At 51.0% G+C, this 11,633-nt stretch overlaps 1 protein-coding gene across 2 annotated transcripts in view; it reads left to right on the top strand.

Annotated features, from left to right (window-relative positions):
* Positions 1-279: 279 nt before the first annotated feature.
* ZNF3 (zinc finger protein 3) overlaps positions 280-11,633 on the top strand; it is a 12,074-nt gene continuing 720 nt past the window's right edge. Inside the window, exons 1-5 of one of the 2 annotated variants that reach the window (XM_084764538.1) lie at positions 280-383; positions 3,757-3,876; positions 6,038-6,129; positions 6,569-6,695; positions 8,608-11,633. The exon at positions 8,608-11,633 is cut by the window's right edge and continues 720 nt beyond it. In XM_084764538.1, coding sequence (XP_084620664.1) covers positions 3,822-3,876; positions 6,038-6,129; positions 6,569-6,695; positions 8,608-9,677 — 1,344 coding nt within the window. In that variant the 5' untranslated portion in view covers positions 280-383; positions 3,757-3,821 and the 3' untranslated portion in view covers positions 9,678-11,633. Of the gene's footprint in view, positions 384-3,639; positions 3,877-6,037; positions 6,130-6,568; positions 6,696-8,607 lie in introns of those variants that run through there. The other variant, XM_084764537.1, reaches the window with a different exon arrangement.

The raw sequence follows: 11,633 nt of genomic DNA, 5'->3' as shown, positions 1-11,633 counted from the left end.
GGGCCCGGCCCCCACCCACTGTACTCTTCACAGAGCCACCAGAATTTGAGCCCTGAATTCCCACCTAAGCATCGTTCCTTCCCGACCGGGCCAGCAAGTGGCGCAGTCTCGATGCGCTTGTTTTCCTAGGACACCAGTCTCCTCTCTCGAGTCAGAGAACCATCGAGAGATGCAGACCTCCCATTTTCCTAGAGAGAGCAAGTGGGCGTTTGGCTCTTGGGGGTTGCAGTGGGTGGTGAGAAAGGGCGACCCGGAAACGAAGTGGGGAGGGGGGGGGGAATTTCCGTCCTTTGTTCTGTTCTCGGTTTGTGGGTCTGTGACAGGGTCCAACAGGGCCTGGTTCGTGTCCGGCCCCCCTAAGTCTTACGTCCCTGTCCCCAGGGTGAGTGGGACCGTCTCCCGGACTCGCGGTGAGGCGGAAGTTGTGGTCGCCGGGGAAGGGGGTTGTTGGTGTTCACACCTCTGCGGTCCGCGGGGTCCTGGGCCCACCTTCCTCCTGCAGTCGCCGTCCCGATCCGCAACCCCCAGCTCCACGCACGCAGCGTGATCCTGCGTGTCGCGGATTGGGACTCAGGGGCCTGCTTTTGTGTCTTCCCACCGTCCCCCCACAGCCCTAAGTGTTTAAAATTCCCGGCGTCGCTGCAGAGGTGTCCCCTTCTCCTCCAAACAGCTGATGACAGCCAGCCACCCTCACTTGGTACTCTCACTGCCCCGCTTTCTGTGCCGGGGGCAGGAGAAGGACGTTTGTTTTTTACTTTAACTGGATCTGAGAACCAGAGAGCGAGAGAGTAGTAGTTTTGGCTCGCAGTGAGGACTAAGGCTTGGGGAGGAGGTGCGAACTCGGGTCCTCAGAAAGATCCCCGGGGGGGGGGAACCCTCCCCAAGACCTAATGTCCTGTGAATAGGTTTTTAGATTACTGCCTGATCCTCTTTCGTGGAGAAGCTGTACGACGCTGAAGCAGGCTCCCGACAGAAGTGGCTGGGTATGCCCAGTTCATTAGCTGACTAAAACACTTAACCTAGATCGACACAGAGAAGCCTTCAGAGTATTTGTGGCTCCCCAGATGCAAGGAAAAGACCCTATGTGGTGGTCCTCGCTGGTTATTAGTACATAATCCCTTTCCTCTCCACATTTAAGTAGATTAGAAATAAACTTCACTTGATGTTTCCATTTTGCCCCCTTAATCATACGGCTCCGGTAGCACCGAAGGCAGTGGTTCTCAACCTTCCAAATGCTGCGGCCCTAGAATAAGATTTCTCATGTTGTGGTGACCCCACCACCACTACCACCACCACCATAAAATTATTTTCGATGCTACTTCATAACTATTTTTGCTACTGGTATGAACCATACTGTAAATATCTGTGTTTTCCGATGGTCTTAGCAGTCTTAGGTGACCCCCGAAAAAAAGGAACGTTCAACCACCCCCCCCAAGAGGGTCGCGACCCACAGGTTTGAGAAACGCTGGCCTGAAGTTAATTTCCAGCAATTAGCTCAGCTTGCTGGCTCACATCTGTAATCCCAGCACAGAGGCAAATGACGCAGGGGTATGAAAATAAACTCAATGCCATCCTCTCTATTATACAGTGAATTCTAGGCTAGTCTGGGCTATACCCTGATGTCCTACCCCTCAAAAAAAATCACCCCCCCCCCAAATTCCCAGATTCTGAACAAAACCAAAAGGTGCTTAAATTCGAGTTATTGCTACTTTAATCTTAGAGGGATTAATTTCGAAGAAAGGAAGGAAGGAAGGGTCGGGGGCGGCGAGGCCTCTCCTGACCCTTCCTCGGTCAGGTGGTCTGTCATGGTCCCCTGTAGCAATGTGAGGAAATGGAGTTGGCAACAGGCCCTGCCCACACCCAGATGGCAAGGGGTACAACAGCACAGTTTTTGTTTTTTTTTTAAGAAACATTGTTGGGAGGCAGAGGTGGGTGGATCGCTGTGAGTTCGAGGCCAGCCTGGTCTACAAAGTGAGTCCAGGACGGCCAAGGCTATACACAGAGAGACTCTGTCTCAAAAAAACCCCACAAAAAAACAAAAAACATTGTTTATTGACTCAGACACTGAAGACTTGTACTCAACTGTATGCCTCTGAGTCCAGCTTCAATTAGCCCAGCCTTGGGGGATGAAGTAGGGGAGGGGCAGAATATTACCTTATACTCTGTTGTTTGTTGTTTTGTTTTGTTTGAGGCAGAGTGTCTCTAGCCCTGGCTTATCCTTGAGCTCTCTATGTAGACTAAGCTGGCTTTGAACTCAGATCTGTCTACCTCTGCCTCCCAAGTGCAGGCATCAAAGGCATGCCTATGTGCTGCTTACCTTTTACTTTGGAGTCAGCCTTTAAGTTACAGTGTGTGTGTGTGTGTGTGTGTGTGTGTGTGTGTGTGTGTGTGTGTGTGTGTTTTGTGTGTTTTAGGCCTATGCCATCCATTCCAAGTTGTTGGTTCACTTGTTTTTTGTTTGCCTCTCGTGGCAGGGTTTCTCTGGGTAGCCCTGGCTGTCCTGCACTCACTCTCTAGACCAGGCTGGCCTCAAACTCACAGAAATCCACCTGCCCGTGCCTCCCAAGTGCTGGGATTAAAGCCATGTGCTACCACTGCTTGGCCCTCAATTGTCCTTTTTAAAGGGAGGTAATTTTGTTGCTTATGTCCTGTTTGAGATGAGGTCTCATACTCATATAAGATGGGTCTATTTCTGTTTTTATCTTGTGTGTATAGGTGTTTTGCCTGTGTGCACTACATGTAGCGTGAGGATACAGTGTGTCCATAGGCCCAAAAGGGGCATCAGATCCCCTGGGACTGGAGTTTACATTACAGACTGTTGTGAGCCACCATGTGGATGCTAGGAATCAACCCCTGAGTCCTCTGGAAGGGCAGCCAGTGCTCTAAACCACTGGCCATCATCACTCCAGCCCCTTGTTTGTTTTGTGAGACAGGATCACATGAAGAGCTACAAGAAGCACAGCTGGGGCTAGTTTTTTAAATTGCTTTTTTTTTTTCCCAGATAAGGTTTCTTTTTATTTGTTTTGGTTTCTCTGTGTAGCCTTGACTGTCCTAGACTCACTTTGCAGACCAGGCTGGCCTCGAACTCACAGCGATCCTCCTGCCTCTGCCTCCCGAGTGCTGGGATTTAAGGTGTGTGCCACCATGCCCAGCTAAGGTTTCTTTTTTAAATTAATTTATTTATTATGTGTATGTGTGTGCTTTGTGTGCATATGTATCTCTGCATCTTATATGTGCCTGGTGTCTGTAAAGGGCAGAAAGAGGTGCAATAAATTCCCTGGAGCTGACTTTCCAGTTATTATGAGTTACAGTGTAGGTGCTGGGAATCGAACCTGGGTCTTGAGGGAGGGCAACAAGTGCTCTTAACTACTGAGCCATCTCTCTAGCCCCAAGGTCAGGTTTCTTATAGCACAGGTTGGCCTTGAACTCCTGATCCTCCTGCCCCCACCTCCCTAGTGATGGGATTACATGCGTATGACACCATACCTGGCTCAGGGTCAGTCCTTTCATTCTGGTGAATGGTACCTACCTCCCTGTTAGACTTGTCACTCAAAATGTTGGGTGGGTGGAGCAAACATTGGAAATATGGATTGCTTGGTGGTCTCATCGCAGGGAGGGCGTGCCATAGTCACAGGGATCTGTAAAAGTCGCCCTGTGTGCGGCTGCTCGCTGTTCCTGGGTGCTGAGGTGCAGTTCCCTCTTTCTGAAAGCAGGAGGCATTTTTAAAGGTCAGCTTTGATTTCTTCCTTATGCACGGCTTCTTCTCCTTCCGTCTGAGTCTACAGCTAGGGGACCAGCGACCAGCACATTTCACTCTCCCCATGGAAGCTCAGGCAGACCGTGCACCTCAGGAACCGCAGCCCCTACTGGAGAGCGGTAAGGTACGGGGTGGGGAGGGGGGTTAGTCTCACCTTTTCCTGTGGTTTACTGGCTTGCGTTTCTGTTTTCCTTTGAGAAACACTTTGTTACCGTGGCGGGCCAGAAACTCACTCTGTACATTAGGTTGGTCTGATTGTCACAGAGATCCACCTGCCTGGGCATCCTGTGTGCTGGGATTAAAGATGTGGGCTAGCACATTTGGTATGCTTGTTTGTTTTTAAAGACAAGGTTTCGCTGTGTAGCCCAGGCTGGCCTTGTATTTTCCATGTTCTTGACTTGTGTCTAGAGTGTCCGGCTTAACCAGATATCTGTCACCATGCTCTGCCTGCCTCGGTCTCTTACTATCCTCCCCTTTTCTTTTTCTTTTCTTGTCTATTTTTGTTGACACAGGCTCTTGCTGTTGGTGGTCAGGGACTTCCTACACTGCAGGACTTCCTATAGCTTTAGGCCAGGCTACCCCGGAAGTCCTAGTGATCTACCTGCTTCTGCCGCCAGGGTGCTGAGATTAAAGGCATATGGTATCACACCCAAATCAAAATAAGCTTTTATTAAACTGTATTTCTTAAATCAAACTTACTTATTTACTGTGTGTGCTGTATGTATACACGTGTGAGCTGCAGCGCACCATGGTCCATGTGCAGAGGTCAGAAGCAACCTCTAAAGTTGGTTCTCTCCTTCTGCCCTGTGGGGTGTGGGGTGGGCATCAGGTAGCTGGCCTGTCAGTGGCAGGTGCCTTTACTCACTGCGCTAGCTCACCTGCTCCGAGCTCTCTTGGAAATTACTATATTGTCATATAGCAGTTATATATCTATCATAATGGCTTTCGTTACGTCTTCATACTCTGTTTAAACATGAAAGGGTTGTAGGGTTGGAGAGATGGAGCTCACTGGCTAAAAGCTCTTGCCACCCAAGCACGAGGACATGAGTTTGAATCCCCAGAGCCCACATTAAAGCCGGACGTACACTAAGAGTGGAGTCATGTAATCCCAGCATTCCTATGGAGAGACGGGGCTAGAGACAGGAAGCTCCCCAGAAGCTCACAGGCCAGCTAGCATGTATACATAGCAGAAAGGCAACAAGGACGCCCCGTCTCAAACAGGGTGGGAGGCCGGGACTGACCCCGGGGGTTGTCCTCTGACCTCCACATGTGCGCTGATAGCATGCGGATGTCCATCCCCGCCCCCAACTAAATTCCCCAGACATTAGGGCGTTTGTGGGAGCTGTGACTTACGGGGTACTTACTCGGGATGGAGCCCAGGGCCACACACACACTAGCTAAGCCCTTAGCAGTGAGCTACAGCCTCGGGTCTCAACCTCAGTGGCTGTGCATACTTCCCATGCTCGCCAGGGCAAAGCACTCAGGATCTAGTTATGTGTAGTGGAGTAGGCGCCGAGAGACAAACCCAAGCCTCACGGCTGATGAGGAAAGGTATGTGGTCAAGGGCAGAGTGAGGAAACGTTTCTATTGTATAGATAAAGATTTGGTCTGCAGATGGAAAAAAAGAGGTGCGGGTGTTGTGTTTTCAGTCAGGGCTTGAGGGAAGGTACTTATTTTCCTCTGTCTAAAAGAATCGCCTACACAGCTGAGCATGGGCCTTCAGTCCTAGCACTTGGGAGGCAGAGCCAGGTGGATCTCTGTGAGTTCGAGGCCAGCCAAGGCTACACAGAGAAACCCTGTCTTGAAAAAAAAAAAAACCCAAAAAGATTTTCCTACAAAACTGAGCGTGGTGGTGCACGCCTCTAATCCCAACACTTTTGAGAGGCAGAGGCAGGCGAATTTCTGTGAGGCCAAGGCCAGCCTGGTCTACAGAGTGAGTCCAGGACAGCCAGGGTTACACAGAGAAATCTTATCTCTAAGAACCATAAAACAAAACAAAACCAGAAAAACCCAGAAATCTCCTGCAGAAGCGTGCAGTATTGGAAGGGAAATGAAAGCGTAACTGGTTCGTGGCCCAGCTGAAGAAAGGGCGTGAAGAGCCGGAGGAGCCATTGGTTGAGTTCAGTGCACGTGCTGGGCAGTCACTAGGTTTGATTCCCCAGTGTCACCAAGGGGAAAAATAGGGCACTCGTGAAGCAGAGACTGCCTGGGTGGTTTTCTGAGACATGGACCGTGGGTCAGGAGCAGGTAGACTGACTCTTGGCCCTGTACTGTCTTCAGCTCTTTCCTCTTCCAAAGTCCCTTCCTCTCCTGACAAAGACAGGCTGCGGGACAAGATGCTGGCTGCTGCGCTTCTGAAGGCCAAGTCCCAGGTAAGCCGTGCTTCCCTGCGTCCGGTTGCGATTGGTTCCGACGTCTCACGCAGTGCCCTGCACTCTGACTCTGTCCATCGGACCACACGGCCCTGCGGCCTGTGAGACGACTCAGTCCTGCCAACCCTGCCACCCCGAGTTCAGCCCTACCGCCCTCATGTTAGAAAGAGAGAGCTGACAGCTGCAGGTCGCCCTCCGACCTCCGTGCGTGTGCGGTGATGCCCCTGCCCCGAGAAAATAAGCGTTAAGAAAGGAATGCCTTCCGCTATGGACTCTGGGAGGGCGGTCCGCTCAGCACTGTCCCCGCAGTGCTGCGTCCTGCTGTGGACACTCATGCCGCCAGAGAGCTATTACTTGGCCCCATCTAGTTGGCCGTTCGGTCCTGCCAGTCCCGACCCTTACCCTGAGACGGCATGTGTGGCCATGCGACCGTTTTCAGGAGTTGGTGACATTTGAGGATGTAGCTGTGTACTTCATCTGGAAAGAGTGGAAGCGCTTGGCGCCTGCGCAGAGGGACCTGTACAGGGACGTGATGCTGGAGAACTACGGCCATGTCTTCTCGCTGGGTAAGCACGCGCCGTCTCGGGCTTCAGGGCCTGCGGCTGGCGCTGCGGTCCTTTGTCTGTTTGTTTTTGTTTTTCGAGACAGGGTTTCTCTGTGGAGCCTTGGCTGTCCTGGACTCGCTTTGTAGATCAGGCTGGCCTCGAACTCACAGTGATCCGCCTGTCTCTGCCTCCTGGTGCTGGGATTACAGTGTGTGCTGCCATAGCCGGCTGTGGTGTAGTCTTAGAAAACTCTAATGGTGCCAGAGAGATGGTACTTTCTACTGTAAAAGTAACATCCTCCTGTTCTGATTGTTGTTTGGGAGGCTTCCTGCCTCCTTCTGCTAACCTAGGCCTAGTTCTGGAAGCTTCTAGCCTCCGAACAATCTAACCTAGGCCTAGAATGTTTTCAGCCTCTGAGACTTACTGCTTAACAAGCTCCCCCTCACTTGTTCTTTCTGAGCTCTGGGCTGGCTGGTTCAACTCAGCTGTTCTGGCTCAAACTCTTCTCCCTGCTGACTGATTCACTCTGGCTTCTCTCTTGGCCCAGAATTGCTCTGCGTGGCCTCAGACTAACTCAACAGTCTGCCTGCCTCTGCCTCCTGGGTGCTGGTTCTGATTGAACAAAAGACCCAAGTTCAGTTCCCGTTACCCACATGGAGACTCAAAATTGTTTGTAACTCCATTTCAGGAGATCGAAAGTCATCTTCTGGACTCTGAGGGCACCAAGCACACACACGGTGCATACGTACATTGCAGACAAACATTCATACACATTACAGTGAATAGAAAAATTAAAGTAAAAAGAACCCTAGTAGCAGGAAGCATGACAGCCCACGTGCAGAGGGAGGTTTCATGGGTGTCCTTGCATTTCCTCCCCGCAGTGACTCCATAGTCGAGGTGTGTAGCATTATCTTCATTTTATGCTGTGGAATGTGAGATCAGGCAGCGCAAAAGCAGGGCTGGAGAGGTGGCTCAGTGGGTAAGAGCGTTGGCAGCTCTTCCAGAGGACCTGAGTTCGATTCCCTGCACCCAAATGACGGCTCACAAACTTTTGTAGTCCCAGTTTTTGGGACTCTGATGCTCTCTTCTAGGCTCCACAGACACCAGGCATGCACACACACACACACACACACACACACACACACACACACATACACACACACATACACACGCATACATACACACACACCTATGAACACGAAGCCTGGTGCTTTAGTCATGGATTTTCAGAGGTTACTATGTCGCTCAGATACTTTACTAAAGGGTTAGTATGTTGGCATTCCTGAACATGTAAGGTGGTGTGCCTTGTCTAAGTGAACATTCTAGAACTCTCTATTCCTCCTTTTTCTCTTGGATTACTCCAAGGACCTACTTTTGTTTAGGAGCTTATACGCCCCTTGTAGAAATGTATTGTTTGGTGTTGGGAATCAAACCTGGGTCCTCTGCAGGGTAACCTTCGAGCCAGCTCCTCAGCCCTCCGCCCTTTAACTAACTTTTGTTTCCAGTAAAGGAGGCCATCCCCTCCCACCCCTCCCATCCCTCCCATCCCCTCCCCTCCCCTCCTATCCCTCCCCTCCCCTCCCCTCCCCTCCCCTCCCCTCCCCTCCCCTCCCCTCCCCTCCCCTCCCATCCCCTCCCCTCCCCTCCCCTCCCATCCCATCCCCTCCCCTCCTCAGCACATCCTTGGCGTCTTTAGGTTCACATCTTTTCTCCCTGACTTTGCTTTCTCCCGTGTTCCTTCTCTGTTTCTTTAGCCCATTTGTCTTGCTTTGCTTTAGTTATACATACAAGTTGGAAGGCCTCTCTTCAGGCCAGCAAAGGGGCACGTGTAAATGCCACACATGATTATCTGTCCCCTGAGTTTTGTTCTTTTTCTCACAAGTAACATATGACAATTGCTTTTTTTCTTTTCTTTTTCTTTTTCTTGTGCTAGATGGTGAATCCAAAGCTGGAAGTGATCACGTAGTCTCCGAAGGTATGGGGTTATGTGATATGATATTGGGACGATTCCCAAGGGACGTTTCTCAGGGTCTTAAGTTTGAAGACGTTTATGAACAAGAAGTCAGTCTGAAGAGGCAGCTAGGGAACTCCTCTGTTGGAAGACTGAACAGGAAAATGCAGGAGTTTCACCAAGCGACGGTGGAGGGAAAGCTCACCCGCACGGCAGAAAGGAAGGCGCAGTACAGCGAGTTTGGGGACGGCTTCCCCGCGAATTCCAGACTCACCCCGCATCCGAGACTCCCCGTGGGCGGCCGGCCCCACAAGTGTGACGAGTGCAGCAAGAGCTTCAATCGAACGTCGGACCTTATTCAGCACCAGCGCATCCACACCGGGGAAAGGCCGTACGAGTGCAGCGAGTGCGGCAAGGCCTTCAGCCAGAGCGCGCATCTGATTCAGCACCAGCGCATCCACACCGGGGAGAAGCCGTACGAGTGCAAGGACTGCGGGAAGACCTTCAGCTGCAGCTCCGCCCTCCTCCTCCACCAGCGCATCCACACCGGGGAGAAGCCGTACGAGTGTGCTGAGTGTGGGAAAACGTTCAGCTGGAGCTCCACCCTCACGCACCACCAGCGCATCCACACTGGCGAGAAGCCCTACGCTTGCAACGAGTGTGGGAAAGCCTTCAGTCGGAGCTCCACCCTTATCCATCACCAGAGGATCCACACTGGAGAGAAGCCCTACGAGTGCAGCGAGTGCGGCAAGGCCTTCAGCCAGAGCTCACACCTCTATCAGCACCAGCGCATCCACACCGGGGAGAAGCCCTACGAGTGTATGGAATGCGGCGGGAAGTTCACCTACAGCTCAGGCCTTATCCAGCACCAGCGCATCCACACCGGGGAGAACCCCTACGAGTGTCGCGAGTGCGGGAAAGCCTTCAGGTACAGCTCCGCTCTTGTCCGCCATCAGAGGACTCACACTGGAGAGAAGCCTTTGAATGTCGTGGGCGTGAGCAAAACTTCTCTCAGCGTTTCTGCCGAATTGCACATCAGAGAATCCACCTGAGAGAGCCATACGCCGTTTTCCTCACGTCCTGAGTCTGAGGAGCTCTGGCTTTACTTTTTTAATAGGACCGATTTAGCACGTGTCCCGCCCCAAACCACTCACTCAGCGAGCGGGGCGGGCTGGGAAAACCATGCTGACACAGTGATGCGCAGGATTTCCCAGGAATGGATGCCAGTCTTGAAAAATCGTGAGGCAAGCAGCCAAGTAAGCACTGGGAACAGAAGGAAGCTTGGGGACCAGGCACCCCTTTTTGGGAAGGGGTTTGCACTAAACCAATTTTCTCACACCAGAAGAGCCTTTCTTTCCAAAGTGGGGATGGAAGTGTATTAGCAACAAAATTCCACGGATCCCACTAGTTGGAGTCAGTCTGCTGAGCACAGACGGCAGAGGGAAGAATGTTCTGTGTCATCATGAGTTCTGGGAAGAGAAAGAGAGGCCGCATTTCTTTTTTGTTTTTTGAGACAGAGTCTCACTATGTAGCCCTGGCTGGCTTTGAACTCAGAGACCCACCTGCCTCTGCCTTCTGAGTGCTGAGATTAAAGGCGTGCACAACCATTTCAGGCCCCCGGGACTGCATTTCAAAGCCATTGTCCCTAACCCAGCTTTAATATTGGACAAGGAATATGCTGGTTTGGTACATGATTCCATAAATTCAGGAAAACTCAGTTTATTTTATTGGGGGGGGGGGGGCAAACAAACAGACCCCACCAAGGGTTTCTGTAATGACTGTCCTTTGGGCTTTTGGGACCATGGTCCCATGCTGTAAAGGGCAGGCAGGCAGGGCTGGAGGCAGACCCCACATCTTCCCTTGTAACTGGCCTGACTGTTGGAGTAGACAGCAGCCTGACAGCATCAGAAGCATTTAGCGCAGGCCTGACCCCTGTCCTCTCCCTTTTCCCGTGGTGAAGAGTAACCATGTCACCCTCTGGTTACTAGGATGCTCTCAGGGAACTCAGCCACCTAGCTTACCCTGCCCCCTCACGTCTAACATCCGGCCCCGGCAACTAGAGCTCTCTGGATTCCACTTCCGGCTTCAGCTACTGAGGAGTAGACACAGACAGGGACTGAGGTGGGAGCTTTGCAGCAGGGCTCCCCGCTGGGGGTGGCCACTGTTCCCAAGCCAGCGGAGGGCTTTGCAGAGTTGCCCAGCCTATCCCGCAGCATGAATGAGATGCACTATTAAACAGAAGAGTTGTTCACAAGAGGAGTGTGTTTGTATGGGAGTCAAGTTTGTGTGGATCAAAACAGCACAGTGATGTGAGTGGAAATGGAATTCAAAAGTGAACTTTGAAATTTTTCTTTGATAACCATTTTGTTGTTGTTGTTACAAACTTGAGGTTTTCCTGTGACATACTGCTCTCTCAATGTCTTGAATACACTGTTGCCGACTACTTAATTGTATGCAGCTCTTTCCACCTTCATACCAAATTTAAGATTATGAGCTAGAGATTGTTTTGTGTGGTATAACGCCTAAGACTGACGGTAAAAACTAAAACGGTGTACGTGGCTCTTGTGTGTCAATGGGCACGTTCTCTGTCCTGGTGTCATGTTTGTAGGCTGTTCTAGCCATGGCGAATGGTAGCCAGGAATGTTATGAAGAAATGAACAGTAAGATGGGCACGAACTCACTTTTTTTGTAGAGTATTATGATGCATCATCTAACATTTTTCTGTAATTTCACAATGTCACTGGACTGTTTTTCTTTCTTTTTTATTTTTTTAATTTTGATTCCTTTAATATTTGTTGCCAGGCGTGGTGGTTCAGGCCTCTAATCTCAGCTCCTTGGGAGGCTGATTGAGCAGGATCACAGGTTCAAGGCCTGCCTGGACTATAAAGTCAGTTTAAGGCCAGCTTGGGCAAGATTTGCATACCTTAGGCCAGGAGGCGTTCACATTTATTTTTGGTGTGTTTAACAGGTACACATGCCACGGCATGCATATTGAGGTCACAGATTGA

This window comes from Acomys minous, assembly GCF_964271855.1.
Source record: "Acomys minous genome assembly, chromosome: 16".
Taxonomy (NCBI): Eukaryota; Metazoa; Chordata; class Mammalia; order Rodentia; family Muridae; genus Acomys; species Acomys minous.
This window is presented reverse-complemented; position numbering and strand designations above follow the sequence as displayed.